Raw genomic sequence first — 23,850 nt, 5'->3', positions numbered from 1 at the left:
AGGCTGCATTCTGCTAGCATGAACAAAGAGAAGGTGTTGAAACTACCCACCACTGCATGCAGTTTTGAATGGGGAAATGGTCTCTTTGGGTTTGGCACTGGGAAGTCACTGAGCCAAATGATGCATTTCAACCCCCCTGCCCCATCCCCTCCTTTATTGTGCTGCCAAAGAGTTTGTTGTCTGTACCTCCCAAAGCCACATAGGGTGACCAGATTTTCAAATGAAAAGGTATGGGGATGTGTAGCATGTATGAGTGTGTCACATTCAGAAAAGTATGGAGAGAGAGAGCTCTGAGAAGTGGGGGGAGGAAGGGCAGGATTGTTGGGTGTCAGTCAGGGTGCATGCCAGCCAGGTATGGAGAACAGAGTGGTGGGGCAGATGACACAAATGGGAATTTCAGGTTGAAGCAAAGAGGTTATTTTACCTCTATATTTGGTAAATATATTTATTTGGCACTGGTGCAACCATTGCTGCAACAGCGTGTCCAGTTCTGGTGTTCACCATTCAAAAAGAAGGCTAGATGTGTGGCAAGGAAGGTAGACAGCAGCAATGATGAGACAGGGCATGTGGCTTGCAGGTCTCCACGGATGAGAGGCACTGGGAGGGGGAACAGGCTAAATTAACGCGATTGTGCATCCCCCTCCTTCAGCAGATGCAGGAAGTGGTAAGAGGCGGAAGCAAAAGTCAGTACTTGAGACTCTGGGTTCCCGGGCAGCAAAGTCTTCGAAAGGTGGTAAACAGGTGGCAGAGCAGAGAGGTGCGGGAATTACAGAGCAGCGCCGGCTGGACCCAGCTCAGCCTGCTCTGCTGGAGCGGACATGGGCCAAAATGGTCACCACGCCTAGAAAACTAGAACCGGGTGGATCCCAAAGGAGCCCCCAAGAGCCATCCGAGCCATCCTCCCACGGGAGCAAGAAAGGCCGTGTACGTTCGGGCCGGGCTGGCAAGCAAGGCTACAGCCGCAGCTCGGGGAGCCCGCCGAGCGCAGAAGACGGAAAGCAGCAGCTGCAGCCTTCAATCACTCTCTCGCCTCCGCAGGCCCCCAACGCGCAGCTCTGAATGTGTGGCGCGAGGGAGACCCCTGCTGCTCCCCCGTGTGCACTGCACCATGCGCGGGCCCGGCCCAATGCAGGCGGCTCCTCCCCGTTCAGGTGACGGGAGCTGAAGCCAGGCTGCTGGCAGCCATTTCCTTAGCAGCCTCACAACAAAAGGAGCCCACGGGCCATTAAGGGTATCACGCCCCGCCTCAGACCTTCTATTGTTATACCCCCCCTCCCCCGGGACGGGTTCCCGGGGCCCCCTGGCGCTGTGCAGGGCGATGGTTATAACCATCCCCTCCCCACCACTGTGCCCCTCGCTTCTGCTCCCACCCCCCGCCGCCCCTCGCCCGCCCTCTGGCCCAGCGGAGCTCTTCCAGCGCCGGCCGGGCTGCGCTGCGCTTTGCGGCCGCGGGGAGGCGCTGGCGCGCCGGGCCGACCTCACTTCCTGGCCAGGCCCTGGTGCGGGCTGGCAGCGCCCGGCGGCGGAGGGCAGCGCGCTCCCAGCTCCCCTTCCCCCAGCGCACCCTCCGCGAAGGCCGCGCGGGGAGCAGGCGGGCTCCGGGGCTAGATGGGAGCGGACGCTTGAGCGGGCGCTGCGCTGCCAGGTGCCCGTGGCGGAGGAAGGCCTGCGGGAGCGAGCGGCGGACACCCCGCCAGGCAGGGGAGCGTGAGGTGGGCGGGTGGCAGGCGGGATGCGGGGCCGGGGGGTTGCAGTCTACAGGAGGAGCGGTGGGAGAGGAGGCTGCCTAGGCTGGGGGCCCGGCTCGTGCTCGCCTTTGGGGGTGGGGGCTGCCTGCAGGGCGAGGAGCGCTTGTATCTGCGCTGGGGTAAGTAGTGACGCTCCGGGCCGGCCTGGTGCCTCCGCACCTTTGGGCGTCCTCGTGTGAACGGGGGGCGCCTGTCCCTGCCCTGGGGGCCAGGGGTGAAGTGTCTGTGCGGGGCAGGTAAGCGATAAGGAGGCTGGCGGGGGGCTGTGGAGACGGCAATTTGGTTATATTCCCTGTCGGGGGAGGGGTAGTTTGGGAAAGGGCTCCTATTGGTTGAGCTGACCTGCCAGAGGCATCTGTAGAGATTGCTCTGCTACCCACAGGACCTGGTGCAAGAGGGAGGGTTGCATGAGCTGGTGAATACATATTGGTATGAAAAGAGAAGGGGTCATGCCCTGTGGCCCCAGCTTGCTTATGTTCACTCAGGCTCCCTGTTTGCAGAGCCCTCCCCGGATCTGAAGGAAGTATGTTCCGGTTCATGAGGGATGGAGAACCAGAGGACCCCATGTTTACGATGTGCGTATGACCCCCAAATTTATCGGGGGGGGGGGAAGTGGGTTCAAATAGATTAGGGAAGACTATATGACAGGACTCACAGGTTGTATTTCTCACTCTCAGAGGGAAGTTGGGTCAGGGTTAGATCAGGGGACGGAGTCAGGGCTGGTGGGTTATCTGGGACTCTGCCTCCTAAGGTCTCCTCTCCCTGTTGATCCCCTCCAGGGACCCTTTTGCTATTCACCGTCAGCACATGAACCGCATGCTTTCTGGAGGCTTTGCATACAGCCCCTTCCTCAGCATAACTGATGGGACCATGCCTGGGGCACGTCAGGCCAGTCGCAGGATGCAGGTAAAGGGGATGCTGAGTATAGTTGTAGAGTCTCTTTGCCCTCTGACTTCCCTCACCTTCCCACGTGGTTAGGATGGGGCAGTTCTCTTCTTTGCAGGAAGTGGGGGAAGGAAAATTAGTTCCCTAGAACACGGGTGTTATATCCCTTTACTTCACATGCTTCCCTCCAATCTACTCTATGCCAGGGCATCAGTGTCTTGGGGTGATGGAAGATAAGTGTCATTTTGCAGAGCCTAAATTAATATCACCAGAATAGGTTTGAAAATGTCACTTCTTTCCCCACCTGCACCTTGTGGGCAGGGGGGGACATGCAGGAGTTTATGGAGCAATGTCTGTTAAACCCTTTGGCCACTTGGTAGGCCTGGGTCTTTTGTTTCCTTCTATTTCTTGTGAAAGGGAAAGGGTCCTGGGTTTGGACAATGAGTGGATCCCTCCTAATTTTTTTGTGTTTCTCTGTTGCCCCCTGCAGGCAGGAGCCATCTCACCCTTTGGAATGTTGGGAATGGTAAGGCTTCAGTTTCTCTGTGCAGCTCTGGGGCCTTCCCCAAAGTGTAACATCCAGATTTACAGCTCCCCAATAGGTCACTTTATCCCCAAGTTCTTCATGTGCTCCACATATTCAGCAGCGCTACAATGCAGCCACCTCTAGGTGAGCATGTCAACAAACACAGTACAGGGAATGGGGAAGGAACATGGATACCAGGGCAAACCCCAGCTCATAGGAAAATACCTTAATAGGGTGTGGGCCAGTGGGTAGGAGGCCTAGATTCAACTCATGGCTTTCAATGACCCTCAGTGTGACTTTAGTGAGGTCACTTTACCTCTCTGTGCTTATGTGTCCCCCTCCAGCACTTTGTCTGTTTGGAGTAGAGTCTGTCTCTTATTAAATGGTTGCACAGGGTCTTGCACAGAGGAACTCTGAGCTCAGTTGGGGCCTCAAGGTGCTACTGTAATACAACAAATAATAGAAATGGGATGGTTGATTACCAGGAAGAGCAGGCAGAACTGTGGCTCTTTCAGGTATGACCCTGAAACCCCCATACAAGCAATCTGCATGGAGTTCACAGAGAGAGAGAGAGGGCTGAGATTTGGATTCCAAGGCTAGGTGATAAATCTGAGTCGGGGACTATAACAAATCAGGAAGAAGATCTGGGCACCATTAAGGAGGCTTAATGAAAGCCTCTGCTCAATGGGTAGAGGCTGTCAAAAAAGCCAACAAAACATTAGGATGCCCAGGAATAGGATGGAAAATAATACTGCAGCTATTCCAATGTCATTACATAAATCAGTGGGATGCCCTTACCTGGAACACTGTGTTCTTCTGGTCACCCTCTCTCTGAAAGGACATAGCAGAAATAGAGAGTTCAGTCATGGGTGGCAAAAGTCATCAGAAACCTAAAGATTTCCATATGAAGAAAGACTGAAAAGATTGGGACTGTTTCTGTTAGAGAAGAGATGAAAAATAGATGAGAGAGGATAAATAAGAGCACATAATTTACCTTTCTCCTACTACAAGAATGAGAGACTATTCAATTACATTGAAAGGCAGCACATCTGAAACTGACAAAAGACAAACTTCTTTTGTATATTTCATGATTAATTTGTGGAACTCGGCCCTAGGATATCAAAAATGACTAGACATTTTTATAGAAAATGAGAACATCCATAGTTACGTTAGATCAAGAAAAGTAATAGAAGACAGAAGTCCCACACTGAGTGGCATAAATGAGGAAGTAGCTTCCCATAGGGACAGGCTGTTTCACAATTTCCACTAAGGGGTTTCTTTTACCTTCAGTTGGTAGCCAGGACCAGATACTACATCAGAAACAAGATACTGGGCTGATCTAGTGTTGTGACCCTATCTTTCTGTGAGCCAAATCAAAGCTGGGGGATTCAGGCCAAGAGTGAGATAACCCATCCCATCCCAAGCTTCTGGGAGTTGAAGAGCTTAGAATGAGATCTTGGGGACAAAGGGTCGATGTTACGGGTGAGCACTGTGCAGTTCTATTACCATAGCCTGGCCTTCTGATAGGGTGAGGGGTCGGGAACTCTCGTTTATTCTCCTAGAGCAGCTTCCATGTGTCTTTGTGAGTGCATTCACTTGTCTCCTCTCCCTCTGTTCTCTTCCCACCTGACTCTGTTCCTCCCCTCCTCCCAGGCAGGTGGCTTCATGGACATGTTTGGGATGATGAACGATATGATTGGAAATGTGGTAAGAACCTTCCTCAACACTTTGCATTGACAGGCATGCACTGATATCACCGCTGCCATCCTGGGTAATCAGTTGCCACCTAGAGCCTCCTGTTTTTCACCTCCTCCACAAGGGCTACTGCTGCTCCCATGACATTGTTCCTTCCCGAGCAGTAAAGATGGCATTGCCTATACGTTTGGAGCAACATGGAACATGAGGGAGCAGCCCCTCCATGCAGAGAAGATGAGGCAGTGGGAAGGGTGTGCAGGGATTGTCCCCCTCACTTACGGAGCAGAAGGAATGGGGTGGGGAGTAATGGAAAGGAGAGAGGTGGGTGTGAAAGGGAAGAGGATGCCCCCCCTTTTATCAAAAAGAAACCAAGATGAATGGTGGGGGGAGGAGCTCATAGGAGCAGCTGACTTTTTTCTTTCTTTCTTTTTTTTTTTCCTTACTTTCCCTCACCAGGAGCACATGACAAGTGGTGCCAACTGCCAAACGTTTTCTTCTTCAACTGTCATCTCCTATTCCAACTTGGGTGATGGCCCCAAAGTCTATCATGAGACCTCGGAGACGCGCTCTGCACCTGGCGGGGTGAGAAGGAAGCTGCTGCTCCTGCACCCAGTGAGGGGCAGGACATCACAGGCAGCTGCTTTTTCTGGGGATCTGCTACATTTAGTTGTATGGCACTGACTACCCAGAGCATTTTATTATTTGTGTTACCATAGCACCTAGGAGACCTAGTCATGGACCAGGACCTTATTGTGCTAGGTGCAGTTGAGACACAGGACAAGAGACAGTCCCTGCCCCAAAAATCTATACAATCTAAGTATAACACAAGAGATGGATGCATTTTGGATGAGGGAGGGGTATAAGTAGACAAAGACAAATTTGATTAGCATGGTAGGCTGTGATCTCTACGCACCAGCAGTTTAACCGTTGTCAAGTTTTTTGTAGGCATCATGGCAGAGGATGAATTTGAAAGTGGATAATGAGGTAGTTTTGCAGATGTTTATGGGGAGCACCTCCCAAGTGTGAGGGCAGCATAGGAGAAAGCACAAAGTTGCTTGTTTGAAAATTTAACAAGTGGGTGATGGAGGCTGGCATCATGGGCCCACTGAAGGTGAGCATTGACAGCTTGGTAGTGAATGAGAGAGAAGTTTTGTGGGGATTGACTGTGAAGGGCATTCAAACTGAAGACAAGCAGCTTATGTTTGATGCATTTTTGCATAGGGGTGAATCAAAGATCTGGGGAAATTATGTGACTCAGTGAGGGACTAGTGGGGTCGTGCCCAGGGCTACATGAAGGATTTGTTTTTCCCTTGTTGATGATGTTTCACTTTGGAAGTAGTGGAGAGAAAAACAGTGATTCTGTTGGAAGGCTAGGGAGGGGAACAATATTGCAGGGAGGAAATGAGGGGTGCTAAATAGGGTTGTGGGGGACAGGTGAGGGACTGACACTGCACTACACTCTGCACCCAGATCCGTGAAACAAGACGGACTGTGCGGGACTCAAACAGTGGCCTGGAGCAGATGTCAATTGGGCACCACATCCGGGAGAGAGCCCACATCATGCAGCGCTCACGGAACCATCGCACAGGTGACCAGGAGGAGAGGCAGGAGTACATCAACCTGGATGAGAGTGAGTGCTCCTTGCTGCCTGGGGCTCCCAAATCCTGGACTGCCTTCCCATTGAGCCTACTGTTCTCTTTCCTTATGTAGGTGATGCAGCTGCATTTGATGATGAATGGAGGCGAGAAACATCCCGGTTCCGGCCACAGCGAGGATTGGGTTATCGGCGTCACGAGAGCAGCAGTGGCCGCCGGTCTGAGGGGACACATCTTGCTATCCAGGGCCCTGAGGATTCCCCATCCAGACAGGCCCGCCGATACGACTGGTGAATCTGGAGCAGACTTTGGGGGGGGTGCAGCATGGTCACCCCCAAATCCACCTACTCTCTCTTGTAAGTCTAATTGTCCTCTCCACTCCCCCCATTGTATGGCTGCCTCACTCCTTTTGAACCTCACTTTCACTACCCTCAGCATGGGGTGCAGGGCCTCCATGTGAGCCACTTGGGGGTGTCAGTTGGAGAAGGGGAACATGCTCTAGGGTCTAGCAGGAAGCTTCCTCTTTGGCAGCTCATCTTTGCCAACATCCAAAACAGGGTGAGTGGCTCCAGCCTGAGTCACTTCAGATACTGGTTTGGGGCTGATAGTGTGGGAGTATCAGAACATGGTTCCCCTCATTTTTCTGTCTATCTTGTGGACACAGTTTGGGAAGTCTGTGCCTCTTGCACCCTGGATTGTGTGGGAGTAGCTGTCTTCCCTCACTATCAGGCAAACAGATGTGGGTTTAAATGTGCAAGGAAATGGGGAAGCAGCATCTGGGGAGCCAAGGAGATAGTGGTCAAAAATGTCACTAAATTGAAGTTGAAGCCTGTCTGCAGGAACTGTCTATTTACAAGTGAAACCAAACTCTCATGAGATCAACTCAAGTCTAGATTCAGTAGAGAAGTGCTGGGTTTTTCCTTCCTCCCAGCATTCTGAATTGAGTTTACTGGGTTAAATCCAAAATTTAGTGCTAAGGATTTATTAATTTATCTGATCAGTTTCTCTTGCTGAATTTTAAATTACAGTGCTTGGTTTTACCTTCTGTACCACCCCTTTATTTATACCTCTGTAACTTGCATTCTCTCTCTTTCTCTTCTCCCTCTCTCCATCTCCTCTCAGGTACAGACAGTGAAACTCTGATGACAAAGCACTGCTTGGAATCTTCTCAAATTTAATATTAACCCCCACCCTCTAAGAATTGAATAAAGTGATTAACCCTCCACACTGCTCTCCTTCTCACCCAGTGCGGGGGCTACAGGGTGGTTTGGGGACCTCATGGGTGTACGAAGGACACATTTATTATCCTGCCTCAATTCTCCCTCCCCCTCCCCGCCCTCCAACTCTTCCTCTTTTTCCAGTCACCCTTGGCTCAGTTCCCTTTGCCAGTATTTGTGCACACAAGGGTCATCACCATGTCCTTCCTGTCCCTTCCAGCTTTCCTGCGCCTGGTTGGGCTGGTTCTGGAGTGGTATTTGGTCCCTTCTGAAATGATCATGTTGAAGAATTTCTTGCCCCATTCTTAATCCCCCTCACTGGGTCAAAAGCCCCCACTTCCTCTCCTGCTTCCTGGTATGGTGAGATGGAAGGAAGTGTGTTTGGGAGGGGGAGAGGAACAAGAACTGAACCAGCCTGTATCTCCCTGCCCATGTAACCCCATTTGCAGTCAACTCTCCCCTTTTTTAATTTGATTTGTGAAACTTGTAACTAGGTGTTTACTGAATAAAGGAACAAGAACTGTAAAGAAAATGGAGTTGGGTCGTTTCTGCCTTCTCTCTTCTAAGGGAGCTGAATTGCCTGCTGCAGAACTATTGCCCTAACATTTCCTTTCAACCTAGCACCGCTTATGTGGCTGTCCTGTCCTTCCCCTCACTTCCTTGTTGATTCAATCTGACAACCATGTTTTTTCACACACACACCCCCCACCTTCTTACTAACTTGGGAGACGATGATTTATAAGATGGAAATTGTAAAAAAGCAACAGCAAGAAACCTCTAATTTGTTTTAAATGCTATTATTTCACTTAACACGCACAAGTGAATGAGATTGGCTGGTTGCTCTTTCAGGTCTTCTGTGCTCACATGAAAAGACTCTTGGGGTCCATGCACAGTTAATTTCAGTTAATTCAGAGATTATTTCAGTTAATCTCTTTCTATCTGAGGCTGAAGCTGTTTGAGGCTATTGCTAATCTATTTATCTCCCTGCCCTTAAGATGGGGGGATAAGGTGAAATTACAAGGCGGCACATCTATCAAAGAAATAATACTTCACTTAGCGTCAAACTTGTTACAACAGGATCTTATTGGTAAAAATAGTTCAGGAAGAATCCCTACCTCTTTGTTGCACAAATATCAGCCCTGGGCGCTGGCAGGGACTCAGCAAACATTATTAATTGGAGCAGCCAGTGGATCAGGCCACAGTTAATCGGGCTCATGGAGTCCCTTTACGCTGAGTTTCTCAATACATATCAGCTGTGGAAATGTCTCAGTCAGAACCAGGTAAAACCAATGTAAGATGCAGTTTGGCAAACTCAGTGCCATGTACAGCTGCAGAAATGGGCAGTTTGCAAGAGACTCATTTTCTGTGCATCACCTGTGCATTGGAAATAAGGTGCAGAAGCAGGTCCCTCAGAACTAGGTGCGGGGTGTTCACACTATCCCACATTACAGCTGTGCGTCTGTTGGATCCTTGCTCCATAGGGCAGCGCCACTCATGGTCTCACATTCTGTTCTGGTCTACTATCTGGTTCTGATAGGCACCAGGGTCTGGTTCCCTTAAGGTGGGGCTCACCAGGGTCTCCACATCTGAGGTATAACTGGCAGCATTGGATGAGTCCAGGAGAGTGAAGGAGGGAGGTGCAGCTGTGGCCATGAGGAAGGAGGTGAGACAAGTGCCCCCCAGGGAGGGTGTGGGAATTTAGATCTGGTGAGATCAGGGCAGGTCCTGGAGGCAGCAAGGAAGGGGGAGCTACCCAAAGAAGGGTGGGAGTGGCTTATTGGAGAGCAAGAAAGCCCCTTGGGGCTGCTGGACTTTGGGAGGGGATTCCAAAGCAGTGGTGGCCCTGGCCTCAATGGTATGTTGCAGCCTGTGGGGGATCTGGGACTTCAAGTCGTGATCCACCAAAGAACCAGCTGAGCTCAGGAAGGCACTGACAGCATTAGGGCAGTGGTGGTAACCAGCAGCAAACTCCTGGCCATCCTCTGAGAAGGCAGCAGTGCCTGAGGAGAGAAGGCGGAGAGTGAGGGAGTCAGGCTTTGAAGCTTCTTAATATTAGGCCTCCATTGCTCCCCCTCCCCCCCATTCTATCTAGCTGTTCAAAATTTGATATCTTCCTCCTGGTCAAGGATTCAAACCTCAGCCTGAAAGGGAATGGAGGGAAGGACAATAACAAGACGGCAGCTTCCTGCTGCATCACTCTCCAGCTTTACACTGGAGTAACTTGTTTCAGCACAGTTCCTGGCATAAAATGAGGAATACAGTGGGGAGTTGGGCCCTTTGTGTGTATGTCTGTTTCTAGTAGGGAATCAAGTTTTGTCTGGATTCAACCTGTGTACCTGGCCAATTATGGAACACAAACTTTTATCTACTCCTCTCCCCACCTGCGTGCCCCCGCCCCCCCCCCCCCACACACACACACTGAGGTGAGAGGGACTGGAGCCTATTAAAGGAGTTACCTGGTTTCTTGAGCCTCTCTAGTTTCTGCACTGTCATCTCCAGGATCTCTGCCTTCTTTAGGCATGACAGAGCTCTGGCATTCTGGAGAAAAGGAACTGGGGTCAGCTTGAAAAATGTGCTATGTTGTAGGAAAAGAAGGAGCCAGAGAGGGAATTTTACTTACGTTTTTTAACCAGGTTTCAGAGTAATAGCCGTGTTAGTCTGTATTTGCAAAAAGAAAAGGAGTACTTGTGGCACCTTAGATACTAACCAATTTATTTGAGCATAAGCTTTCGTGAGCTACAGCTCACTTCATCGGATGCATACTGTGGAAAGTGTAGAAGATCTTTTTATACACACAAAGCATGAAAAAATACCTCCTCCCACCCCACTCTCCTGCTGGTAATAGCTTATCTAAAGTGATCACTCTCCTTACAATGTGTATGATAATCAAGTTGGGCCATTTCCAGCACAAATCCAGGTTTTCTCACCCCCGCCCCACACACAAACCCACTCTCCTGCTGGTAATAGCCAGTGAATGAATTTCAGGAAGTACATTTTAAGCTTCTGGCTCTTGGTAGTTTTGAAGTTCCCCCCACCCCTTTGTATGAGCCTCTGAACTCTCATCAGTGTAAGATTGTGTTTTATAAGGGAGTGTGGGAACATGACAACTTTTCAGATCCCCCAACCCTAGTGCCTGATTCTTTACCTGTTGCTCTGGGCTCTGCTGAAGGAGCCTCCTCAGCTGCTCCAGGCTGGCATTGTTCCAGGCTTGGCAACATTTCTCAGTCAGGGGCTTGATGGACTATGGGGAAATGAAAAGAATATGAAACATCATGGAGAGACAGACAAAGCTCCACGAGAAAGCTGCAGCAGGTTGATTTAAGTCAGGTTTTAAAGGAGTTTAGGTGACTGGTGCAAACCCCTGGGTGAATGCTCTTAATTTTGGTTGAATAAGCTTACTGCAGTTTAGTTTAGACTGATTCCTAAATTAATTTAAGCTAAAACACAATGTCTGTTTTAAGATGAAATAAGAATATTCATGTTGGAGTTGGTGCTGGTCTAATTATATTGTTTTGAATTCACATTTCTAGTTAAGTCACTGCTGCTGTGCCATACAGAGAAGGCCAGGAAAAGAGAGGGTTTGTCTATATCCAAATGGGAACCAAAAGAATGAAATCTGCTGTAATTCACATCTTTTACTAGGTGAGTAACAGGGAAGGTGGGGAAACTCATTTCAGAATACAATTATTATAATTTTATTATATTAAATTTACCAGTTTAAGTTACGTAATTGAAATAGGACATCCTTAATCAAATGAAGAGCATCCACTCAGACTTCTACAGAAATAACTGAAGGTGTGAATTACAACCAATATGCTTATTTTTGTTCCACTTTCTGTGTAGACAAGCCCAGATAGACTCAGGCTAAACTGTCATAAGTAAACTGAGTTTGCACTAGTTTAAAAACCGAGTTTTAGTTAGACCAGTACAACTTTTGTGCCTATACCAGCTCTGACACTTTTGATTTTTGTTCATGTCTGTTTAACCTGAATGTGCACTTGGCAGAAAAGTTCTCTGTTAAAGATCTCATACTCGGACCCTTCAGTGAAGGGCTGCAAAAGTGCCTGATCCACATTTCTGAGACATCCAACAAATTCAGTAAAGATGAGATTTGACATTTGTGAGATTTCTAAAATCAAGCAAATAAATAAAAATAATAAAAAAACTCCACTTTGGTTATTGGGTCAAGAGACCCCTTCCAGGCCATCATTATTCACCGGAAAGAAGTAAAAACGGGAGTGACTCCCCTTTCCCTCCACCTTGGCTGACCCTTTTAAAGTGGGTTGGGGATGGTATTACAGTGATGCAGGCTAGTGGCGTTTCTTGGCCTCACAGAAGAAACGGATTTGCAAGAGGGACTGGAATGAGGAGAAGGCAGGGGTCTGGCATAGAGAAATTAGGAAATCCTTGCAGGCAGTATGGAAGAAGGTATAGCGAGTGAGTTGGAAACACTGGCAGAACGAGAGGGGCAAAGTAATACAAGCTCAGAGCACATTTGCTATATGCAAATAGAATATAGTCCTGTCCAGTAATATATATACTCAGGTCTGGTCTACACTGGGGTGTGTGGGGGGGAATTGATCTAAATTATGCAACTTCAGCTACGTGAATAACGTAGCTGAAGTCGATGTACTTAGATCTACTCACCGCGGTGTCTTCACTGCAGTGAGTCGACTGCTGAGGCTCCCCCATTGACTCCGCCTGCGCCTCTCTCTCCAGTGGAGTACCAGAATCGATGGAGAGGTCGATTTAGCATGTCTAGACTAGACGCGATAAATCAACCCCCGCTGGATCAATCGCTGCCCATTGATCCAGCGGGTAATGTAGACAAGCCCTCAGTGCTTTAAAAAGGCCAGTTTCCCAAAGCTAAGAACAATCATGAGCAAAACTGAGCATAAGGAAATATTTAACATAAAAATTTGAATGATCATTGGAATTAAAAGCTTTATTAGATGTCTCCCCCACCAAACAAACCCCCTACAGTTCTGCAATCCTGAAAGGATTCTTTGATTTAAAAAAACTCTCACTGGTTAAAAAGGGAGGTGAAAGAAGCAATTAAAAAGGCATTTATATTAAAAATGGCAAAATGGGAAAGCTGAAAGTAATGAGTAAAAATCAGCAATTAGAAAATGTTGACAATAAGGGACGCTAAAGGTATCAGGGGGGATGGGGGGAATCTGGGTCCAGTTCCATTAATGACAATAAAAAGGAATGCTTTAAATATGTCAGGAACAAACAAATTCCTAGTCTATATGGATGGGAAAATTATCCATCATGATGCAGAAAAGGCAGAATTGGTCAAATATTTTTCCGGGAAGAAGCTAAATGATGTATTCATATCTCACAGTGATAATGGAATACTCTTTACCAGTAACTAGTGAGGATGTTAAACAGCAACCGCGAAAGTTAAATATATTTATATCCGTGGGCCAGGGTAACTTGCACCCAAGAGCATTCAAAGAATTGTCCAAGGAGCTCTTTGAACCATTATTGTTGATTTTTAACATATCTTGGAACACTGGGGAAATTCCAGTGAACTGAAAAAACTAATGTGGACATATTTATAAAGGGTAAATAAGATGAACCAGGTAATTATGAGCCATGCCAACACTGATCCCAGGGAAAATAATGGAAAGACTGACAGGGCATGTAATCAGTAAAGAACTAGAGGATGGCAATGTCAGTTGACATGGTTTTGTGGAAAACAGGCTTGTCAAATAAACCGAAGATTGGTTTTTGATGCGATCACAAGTTTGGTTGACAACATACTAAGAGGTGTTCGTATCCCACAGACCTGATGGGAAGGTGCCAGACTGAATTTGTGACCCAAACTCTCTTAAAAAAAACTGTTTTCTGAAAGTAGCAAAAAACAAACCAACCCTCATACCCCTTATCAAAGCACTTGACTAGATTAGAAGGTTGCACTGGTTTAACTCAAATAGATCTTGTGAAACTAGTGCAAACTGCTCATGTAAACACACTTGTATTGGTCAGCCTTGTGTATATAAATTTAGCTTAATTTGATCATTAGTTTTTAAATCAATCCAGTTAAGTCAGTACGGTTTTCTAGCATAGATGAAACCTCTCTCTGTACAAAATGTAGGAGAAATTGGCAGTAGAAAAGAAATTTTGGAGGAAGTTACAGGAGAGTCAAAACTGCGTTGATAATGAAAAGCAAATTGGAACCCTGAAGACAGGGTCAGCTGAAGTGACATCTTCAAAGATACTTTACAGGCACTAATTAATGAACCTTACAACCTCCCAGCAGGGAGGGAACTTGCATGATCCATAAAATGAGGCAGGGATGCTGGAACAATTTGTATAGTGGGGGTGCTGAGAGCCATTGAACCAAATTGTAAACCCTGTATATGATGGAAACCACTTCAAGTCAGGGCATGCAGGAGCACCCCCAGCACCCATGAAATGTAGGGTTGCCAACTTTCTAATTACAGAAAACCAAACACCCTTTTCCTACCCCCTGCCCCACCCCTTCCCCAAGGCCCCACCTCTGCCCTGTCCCTTTTCTGAGGCCCCGCCCCCACTCCATCCCCCCTCCCTCTGTAACTCGCTTTTCCCCCACCCTCACTTGCTCATTTTCACCAGGCTCGGGCAGGGGTTGGGTTGTGGGAAGGGGTGTGGGCTCTGGGGTGGGGCTGGGGATGAGGGGTTTGGAGTGCGGGAGGGGGCTCTGAGCTGGGGCAGGGGTTGGGTTACAGGAGGGAGTGAGGGCTTTGGCTGGGGTGGGGTTGAGGATGAGGGGTTTGGGATACAGGAGGGGGCAGGGGATTGGGATGCAGGAGAGGATATGGGTTGGGGGTGTGAGCTCTGGGGTGGAGCCAGAAATGAGCAGTACAGGGTGCAGGAGGGGGTTCGGACTGGGGCAGGGGGTTGGGGCACAGGAGGGGGTAAGGGCTCCAGCTGGGGGTGTGAGCTCTGGGATGGGGCCGGGGACGAGGGGTTTGGGGTGAAGGACGGGGCTCCCAGCTGGGGCTGAGGGGTTTGGAGTGCGGGAGGGGGCTCTGATCTGGGGCAGGGGTTGGGGTATGGGAGGGAGATGAGGGCTTCTGCTAGGGGTGTGGGCTCTGGGATGGGGCCGGGGATGAGGGGTTTGGGATGCAAGAGGGGGGCCCTGGCTGGGGCCGAGGGGTTCAGACTGCAGGAGGGGGCTCAAAGCTGGGGCAGGGGGTTGGAGTGTGGGAGGGGGTGTGGGGTGCAGGCTCCAGGAGGAAGTTTGGGTGCATAAGGGGGTTCTGAGCTGGGACAGGGGTTTGGGGTGTGGAAGGGGCCTCGGGGTGCAGCCTCCAGGCAGCGCTGACCTCAGGCGGCTCCTGGGAAGCAGCGACATGTCTTTCCAGCTCCTAGGCGGAGGGGTGGCCAGGGGGCTCCCCACACTGCCCCCATCCGCAGGCGCCATCCCCGCAGCTCCCATTGGCCATGGTTCCCAGGCAATGGGAGCAGCACCTGTGGGTCAGGATAGCATGTGGAGCCCCCCGGTCACCTGTTTGTCTAGGAGCCAGCCCTGCTGCAGCCAACCGGAATTTTAATGGCCCAGATAATGGTGCTGACCGAAGCCACCAGAGTCCCTTTTTGACCAGTTGTACTGGTCGAAAACTGGACACCTAGCAACCCTAATGAAATGAGGCATAGAGACAGGATTCTGAAGGTTGCCCAGCAATTGAGCCAAAAATTGAACCCAGGAATCCTGACTCCCTGTCTCATCCCCACAAGCATGCTAGCCAGCCCACACACATGCTCCAACACCCTAGATTACCCACTGCCAGAGCCAGTAGCAACAACAAAGACAGAGAAATAATCCAAGGGAATCTAGATAGATTAGTAACAGCCGTGTTAGTCTGTATTCGCAAAAAGAAAAGGAGTACTTGTGGCACCTTAGAGACTAACCAATTTATTTGAGCATGAGCTTCGTGAGCTACAGCTCACTTCATCGGATGCATGCCGTGGAAACTGTAGCTGTAGCTCACGAAAGCTCATGCTCAAATAAATTGGTTAGTCTCTAAGGTGCCACAAGTACTCCTTTTCTTTTTTCTAGATAGATTAAAATCATAAGCAGAAATAGAATGAGATTTCTCTAGTCCAGGCAGGGAAAATAATACAAACCTCAGCTGTGCAATGGAGGGAGATGCCTAGGATGGCAGGGAGAGGGCAGCAAATCTAGACATTTCCAATGGGATAGTGCAGACAGCAATCCTGGAGGCGCCTCCATAAAGGAAGATGGGACCTATCTGTGGTGTCTTGGCTCTGGGCATCTCAAGCCCCAAAAGACAGAGGAACTCAGAGAAGAGCCAGGGGACCATAGAAACACTCAGGGGCTGGAGGGGTCGAGTTCTGCAATGAGGCTCCACGAGCTAAATCCAGCGTGCTCGGCAAAGCCAAGATGACAGGAGGCTGTTGAGAAACAAGCTGCAGGGGTCAGAGATGTGAGCTGCAAGGGAAGGGGACAGTCTGGGGCAACAAAGTGCCACTGAGCCAAGGGAAAGGTGCTCAGAAGCTGTCCCCTGGCACGGAGGGGTCTGTGAGCCTGGGGAGCCATCTCCCTGAGGGAAGGGCCTTCAGCCCCAGCACATGGGAAAGTAGGAGCTAAGGAGCCCTAGGAATGGAATAATCCTGCCCTGGATCCAGGGTGATTTGCTCCCCCGTCCCGGCCCCCTATCTCTGGGCCACTCCCCTTGGACAGACATCTTTTCCACTCAGGCTGGGGTGATTCTACCAGGCAGCCAGCTGCCCCCAACCCCCAGGTAAAGATAAAACATCAGCCCTGAACTGTCCTGAGGGGAACTGCCTCCTGGGCCAGCCAGGGAGGGACAGCTGTTTCCTCAGCTCTGTCTGCCCCTTACCTTTTGGTAGAGATTTTGAGGGCCCCCTGGAGAAAGTAGCATCTCCAAATATGGGGAGGTTGGGCTGGTGAATGCATGGATCCCTAGGGTCCAGCATCCAGAGTAGGACCATCCCACATTGGGTGTGACTGATAACTCCAAGATAACTCCAGGTACTGGAATGCCAAAGCTCACAGGCACCAACTCTGTGGGTGTTCCGGGGCTGGAGCACCCAAGGGAAAAAATTAGTGGGTGGTCTGCACCCACCAGCAGCCAATTTCCCCTTACCCCCTGCCCCATCTCCTCCCGCTCCGAGCATGCCGCGTCCCTGCTCCTCTGCCTACCTCCCAGCGCTTCCCACCGCCAAATAGCTGTTTGGCGTGCTTAGGACTTTCCAGGAGGGAGGGGGGAGGAGCGGGTATACAGCATGCTCAGGGGAGGAGGCGGGGCAGGGGTGGGGAATTGGGGGAAGGGGGTGGAATGGAGGCGGGAAGGGGGTGGGGACTTTGGGGAAGAGTTGGAATGGGGGTGGGGTGAGGGCGGTACAGGGGTAGGGGTGGGGTCAAGCACCCACCGGGAACAGTGGAAGTCAGCGCCTATGCCAAAGCTGGCTATGAATTCCTTGGGCTTACTGCTGGGCTTGAGAGATATTCCAGAAGATAGCTGCTTCTTAACCTTTTTCTCCTGTGTTACCCCAGATGTGAAGGGCCTGTCTATAATAGACAAAATGGGGTACAATAAACCAATGTTCAAGAAGCTTTGAACTTGTAATGCTGGTACAGCCCTTCTGTCCCCTGAGGTAGGACTAGAAACCAGGAGTCCTGTCTTCCAGTCCCCTTCTGGAGATCTTCCAACTTCTCTTCCAGAGCAGGGAATAGAGCCAAGAAGTCCTCCTAGTCCCTGATAATCTGTCCAGGGCCCCTTTTTTGAATCTGCCTTTCTATGGGAGAGAACAGGGTTAAAAAAACAAAGAAATTTAAAATGAAAACTTATAAGAGTGCTCAGCACTTATCTAGCTTTTGCCATCTATACAGTGACTTACAAACATTAACTAATTAATTAATCTTCACATCCTCCCTGACTGTAAAATTCTACGTCACAGTGACTGAGCAGGAAAAAAAAAGCCTGGCGTTTGGGTGAAGCGTGGAGGAAGACCCTGATCTTGTCTGTTAATTACAGACAGGCGATAAAGTTCCCAGCAACATTTTAATTCTGTACTGAACAGTTCATTTTTATTTTTAATTTTCATTAAAATGTTCATTTTTAATTTTAAGTGATACAAGGAATCGATGATAATTTTTTCTACCAGTTGTTTTTTGGGAAATATTTTTTAAACAGGGTCTTAAAATTTGCTCCCTTTGAAAATAAATAAAATGGAAAAAAGTTCTGAGAGGTTGTAATTTTCCCCTATAAAATCTTTTCCCCTAAAATCTTCTCAAGCTCAGAGTGAAGCCCCTGGGGAGGAGTGGATCAGAACAACAATGGGAGAGGGCCAAGGAGACCAGGGCCATCACTGACACTTAGGTCTGGTCTACACTTAAAATTTAGGTCGACGGAGCTGTGGCACTAAGGGAAGTGAAAAGTCTACACTCTTTAATACTGTAGCTATGCTGACCTATCACCTGGTGTAGACATAGCTAGATCTATGGAAGAATGCTTCCATCAACCTAGCTACTGCTGCTCAAGGAAGTGGTGGTCCTACAGCAAAGGAAAAACTCCTTCCATAGCTGTAGGCTGTGTCCAGGCTATGGGGTTATGCTGGCATAGCTACAGCACGAGGTTATGAGGTTGCTCCAGGCTGGACCGAGGGGTTAGGAGGGCAGGAGGGAGATCAGGGCTGGGGGAGGGGGTTGGGGCATGGGAGGAGTTCAGGGGGACAGGCTCCAGGCGGCGCGTACCTCAAGCAGCTCCCAGAAACAGCAGCATATCCCCCTCTGGCTCCCATGTGGAGGTGCGGCCAGGCAGCTCTGCATGCTGCCCTGTCCACAGGCACCACCCCTGCAGCTCCCATTGTTTGCAGTTCCCAGCCAATGGGAGCTGCAGGGGCAGTGCTTGGGGTGGGGGCAGCATGTGAAGCCCTCTGACTGCCCCTGCACGTAGGAGCCAGAGGTGGGAAATGCTGCTGCCTCTGGGAGCCATGTGGAGTGGGGCAAGACCCTGACCCCGCTCCCTGACTGGAGCACCAAAGAAGGGCAAGTCCCGGACCCCACTTCCCGGCGGGAGCTCGAGGGCCGGATTAAAACGTCTGGAGGGTCGGATGTGGCCCCCAGACCATACTTTGCCCACCACTGGCATAGAGAATAACCTGCATGGTGTTCAGTTAATAAACTGGAGGAGCTAGAAGGAACATCCAGCCCAAGTGTGGGATCTGGAAGCCAAAATGTGAATTTCTGGATCCAAGTCTTTTACACCTGATGCTTGGAATATAACCTGGTTAAGGAGTCTAATAGGGTAGAAGAGGGGTGGAGGGACTGGGAGTCAGAACTCCTAGGTTCTATGGGCAGCTCAGCCAATGAGTCACAATGGAATCCTGTGGTAAAGTCCTTTCACCTCTGTGCCTCAGTGTCTCCCTCTTCAGACTGGGGAGGGGATTGTACCCACCACATGAGGGCATGTGAGAGGTAATGTCTGATAGGACAAGTGCCCTGTTTCATTATCTGATGCCCTCAGATCTCCCTAGAAGTGCTGCAGTTCCCCCCATTACAGGGATACATATGAAAAGGCTAGACTGGCTGTGAAATGGCCTGATTCCTTTTCCCCACTGGATCCTCAAGAACATCTTAGCACTTGTTTTCTGTCTTGCGCTACTCTGCATGTCTTTGAGCTCCCATTTTCACTGTCTCTTGGGAATCAGCTCCAAAGGGCTTCACACAAGCTTCCCTTTCAAAGGCTGTGTGTCACAGCCATTTGGCTGGTGCTCACGGATTGTCAGGTATCATGCTGCCCATTATCAGCTCAGTTCTTTGTCACCTATTTCCTTGTCCCAGACCTGCCTCTCCCCAATCTGTTTGTCCAAGGGTGTAGGAGAATTTAACGTACAGACACACTATCATCTCAAAAAGAAAGGGAGTACTTGTGGTGCCTTAGAGACTAACAAATTTAGTCTCTAAGGTCCACAAGTACTCCTTTTCTTTTTGCGGATACAGACTAACACGGCTGCTACTCTGAAAACTATCATCTCAGTGCACCAGAAAACTGCCTCCTCCCACACAGATGATTCACAACAACTGAGACAGACCCAAGACAGACCCAAGACAAACTGTAGGGGGAGAAAGGACTCAAAGTAATCAGAACAAAGAAAGGAAGTATAATTAATACAATCAACATGTTTTATGGAAAATAGGCCTTATCCAAGGAACTCAATATTGAGATTAGAAATTTGGGAGATTGGCTGTAATATACTTTAACTTCTGTAAGGCTTAGTACCACATGACACTTGCTAAAAATTAGCATACTATAAAATCAATATGGCATATATTAAATGGATTGTACATTGGCTAATTGATAGATTTCAATAGAGCATTTTAAATGGGGAATAATAATTGAATGAGGCTATGTCTGGTGGGGTCTCACAGGGATCAATTCTTGGGTGAACTATATTTAATATTTCTATCAACAAATTGGAAGAAAATATAAAATCATTGCTGATAAAGTTTGCAGAGGATACAAACATGGGTGGTGCAAATTTGGGGTTATTTAGTCAAGGGGTCAACACCCCAGAAAAAAAGAAACCATTATTAATTTTGTTGTTGTTGTGGGTAGTGTTCTTATAACAGTTTTGCAGACAGCTGTGGCTCAAATTATGGCACTGATCTGCACCAAACTGAGATTATCTGACTGTATTTGACATCCCTGAACTCCAGAAAGGACAGCTAGTAAAGCTATGTTGACATGGTAAAAAATAGGTTTATTTCTACATCGAGACAACAAACTCAAGATCACTATCTCAATGTAAAGCCCTGGTGGAGAGAAGCCCTGTAATTTTTACCTCAGTGGAGCTAGCCCAGGTCACCCCAGGGGTGTGGGTGTATACACGGTTAGCCTCAACTAGCTCCATTGAGGTAAAGGTACAATGCCTTCTCTCCACTTGGATTTTATGTTGAGATAGCAATTTTGAGTTAGCTGTCTTGCTGTAAAAACAACTTTTTTTGCAGTGAAGACAAAGACTTAGAGAACAAGCACTAAATGACTCAGACAAGAGATGGAGGGCAGGAAGATCTGCGCAAAGAGTAGCACCCAGGTCATACATGGCAGAAATACAAGGACAATGCTACCACCACAACCATTGTTTCCTAAATGCAATCAGGTAGCAGGTGCTCTCAAGGGTAATCTGGGTGAGAACCCACCAGAAGGACATTAATGCAGGGGCAATTGGTGGTAACTGAGGGAAATTCCTCTACTGGTGACTCCTGTGAACTGGCAAAGATGATGCCAGAAATCTAATGGCACAGAAATCTCCTGAGAGAAAACAGCAGGTGAAGAAAGGAAATCAGGGGGAGCGATATGAAGTGGAAAAGCTATGGAGTTGCCTAGTCATTTGAAAGACTATATATCAGGGGTGCCAATTTCTGTTAGCTGACGGCCAAGGATATTTGGTGAGGTGCCAGCTATGCCCGTTTATACCATCCGTGACTTTAACCGCTAGGACGCACTGTCCCTTCGCGGCGGGCAGCCCGGGCTAGGCTGACGGATGCCCCAAGGTCCTAACCACCCGTGACTTTAACTGCTAGAGCTCAGAGCTCCTTCGCAGCGGGCAGTCAATACTGACTGACAGGTGCCCCAATGGCAGCACTAAGAGCCTCTCCACACCCGTGACTTTAACTGCTAGAGCTCAGAGCTCCTTCGCAGCGGGCAGCCAGGATTGACTGACAGGTGCCCCAAGAGTTTGCCCCGTGGAGGCGGCACAACTCAACGCTAAGGTTCTTAGTACTCTCACCTAATGGCCAGGCTTTAGAGCCAAAACGGCTGAGGTTCTTTAATTGTGTTGGCTGCTTTACAGTAAACCAGAGAAAACAAGTCAGGCTTATGCATAAATGGTTACCAAAATTTATTAAGCTAGATTCTAATCATGTGGTTACAAAATTGCTAGTGCCTACTTATTTAAATGTAGAGATGTTACACACACAAACAAGTTACAAAACTGAAGCCACAATCCCAAAGGAAGAAAACAAAGTATAGAGCTCTATTTCAAAATATGTGTACACTAAAGATAGGAGATCAGGTGTGGGTGCTTCTTACCCTCCTTGCATCTCTCGATTCCAGCGGTGCCAAGCCAGGATCGGTCACTCAATTCCGTGGAAAGACGAATAAGGGACAAGGCTTAGGGACCCTCTTAGCTGCAGAAGCCTTGGGAGGCTGTCACTTATCTGACCAGCAGATAGATAGTGAAAAGCACTCAAAAATCATGGTGCTGTAGGTCCCCTACTTATACCTCTGTACTCCTTTATTCTCTTTCTCCTTTCTAATGCCAAATTGAGGCTGGTCTGTCTGGGTGACGCCAGCTTTCGCAAGAGTAGTTTACACTTGCAAGGGAGAGAAAAAATAAGTGTCGACTACTGGACATTTCTTTTATCAGGGTAAATATTTTCCCACCTAGGATGTTGGTGTGTGTGCATCACGCTGTTTAGTAGGGGCTAAGAGCCATGTCTGTCACAGGGCCTGCCTGCTGTGAGCTTAATCGTTGTATCTGTTCCCAGAGGCACATTGTAGCAGCACACCTGTGCTTTTCACAGCTTCAAAGGCTGTGCTGGAATATATGTTAAGTGCCCTGTTCCGGCTTCCTCCTGTGTTTCCAGCAATGCTGGTCTGATGGGGGGGGGGGGGGGGGCTGGCTGGCTGTCTGGCTACATTCCACCCCCTGATGCACCACACTACATCCCAGATTGCAAGGTGGCGGTGATGCCAGCACCTCTTGCCCTCCTTGGGGAAATCTAGAAATACCCAACAACCAAATTAGAGGATGAGGGTTCGCGGAATTGGTTAGGATCCCTTTTTAGCTCTAGGTATCTGATTTGCGTGGAGGAAAGAGCAGTTTGAATCAAATGCTTCATAATACATAAAGTTACACAAAAAACAATTACAATAATTAAAATGGTTAAAACAGTATTCACAACCAAATGTAAAAACGGGGAGAGGGAAAATCCCAAGTGTTGAGCTAACCATTGCATCCATGAGGTTTGTCCATTCTCAGCCACTGCATGTAGTGGTACAAATTCAATTCCCAGTCCATTGGTTGAATCTAGCAAGGTGCACATCCAGCAATTTGTAGCACCAGCAGCTGAGGCGATGGTTTGGATTGCTCCCCGAAGAGGATGTTCTGGTATTGCCAAGGTGACTGGAGCCAACAGAAGGATCATGAGGGCTTGCAGGAACATATCTCTGGTGGGTCGTGTTCTAGCTAAAAACTTATTTTAAAACCAAAAGCAAAAATTACACCTGCTATTATAAGTAATGGCAAATATATCAACAGTCCATAGTAGTCTCTAGTGATCAAACAGGTCTGCTGCATGGTCCATTTTGCTGACAGGTTAGCTGGCAGGTTGCTCGGAACCATGGGACCATTCCTGCAATAAATCACATGGTCATCCGGTCTTGGATGCGATCCAAGCCTCTGTAATGGTTATTAGCCTTTTATCAGCATTTAAGGCACTCCATACACCTTTCTCTTTATAGGCGTGCAAAACGCAGGTAAAGGTTCCCAGGGCTGGGTGTTTAATCACAACAGTGTCTCCGGGAGCGTACTTGGAACTGTGCAGTGGTGTTCTGGCAGGGGAGATAGCTTTCCCTGTAGGGAAGAATCCCCTGCTGATTGGACTTCCTGTAGGAGTCTGTCTGTTGTTTAATCTCTGCACCACTTCGTCCAGTCTGTCTCCCCATGTGCCATCAGTAGGCTTCAAGTGATTCTTTAGCAACCCATTCCAGCACTCGACCATGCCATTAGATTGAGGTCGATATGGAAGGTGGAAGGTCCATTGGACTCCATGGTTAAGGGTCCATTCCCTTACAAGTTTATTCTTAAAATGCGAACCATTATCTGATTGGATTTCTTGAGGCATTGGGACAATTGCTGTTAAGCGGTTTAGTCCCATAACTGTGGACAACCCTGTTGCCAATCGGGTTGGATATGCAAAACCAATTCCTGAAACAATTTCTACCCCCAGTCAAGATGTATTTCCACCTCTGCCTTGTAGTGGGCAGTGGTCCGACATAGTCGACCTGCCAGGTTGCCCATAGCTTTTTTCCATCTCTTAGCCTGGCAAACCTTTGTCCTTCTGCTATATGTTTTCTAGTCTCAGCACAAATAGTGCAGGCTTGCACCAGGTCTCTAGCCTGTCTGTGGGTGATAGGCCA

General features: G+C 48.7%; 1 protein-coding gene across 5 annotated transcripts; it reads left to right on the top strand.

Moving 5' to 3' along the window:
- Positions 1–1,460: 1,460 nt before the first annotated feature.
- Positions 1,461–11,837, top strand: MLF2 (myeloid leukemia factor 2). 5 transcript variants are annotated; one of them, XM_073311580.2, is made up of 9 exons: positions 1,461–1,712; positions 2,249–2,323; positions 2,528–2,654; positions 3,124–3,159; positions 4,813–4,866; positions 5,311–5,436; positions 6,325–6,442; positions 6,565–6,805; positions 7,572–8,198. In XM_073311580.2, exons 2-8 carry the CDS (start codon positions 2,274–2,276, stop codon positions 6,741–6,743), a joined length of 690 nt encoding a protein of 229 aa, XP_073167681.1. In that variant the 5' UTR covers positions 1,461–1,712; positions 2,249–2,273; the 3' UTR covers positions 6,744–6,805; positions 7,572–8,198. The 5 variants fall into 5 exon arrangements, with proteins under 5 accessions (XP_073167681.1, XP_073167663.1, XP_073167674.1 ...); XM_073311562.2 differs by lacking the exon at positions 7,572–8,198 and adding an exon at positions 11,197–11,837 and having other exon boundaries at positions 1,463–1,712; positions 6,325–6,484; XM_073311573.2 differs by having other exon boundaries at positions 1,463–1,645; positions 6,325–6,484.
- The last annotated feature ends 12,013 nt before the right edge of the window (positions 11,838–23,850 follow it).

Source organism: Lepidochelys kempii, chromosome 1 (assembly GCF_965140285.1).
Source record: "Lepidochelys kempii isolate rLepKem1 chromosome 1, rLepKem1.hap1, whole genome shotgun sequence".
Lineage (NCBI taxonomy): Eukaryota > Metazoa > Chordata > Testudines > Cheloniidae > Lepidochelys > Lepidochelys kempii.
Note: the sequence above shows the minus strand (reverse complement) of the source record. Positions and strands in the feature narration are given on the sequence as shown.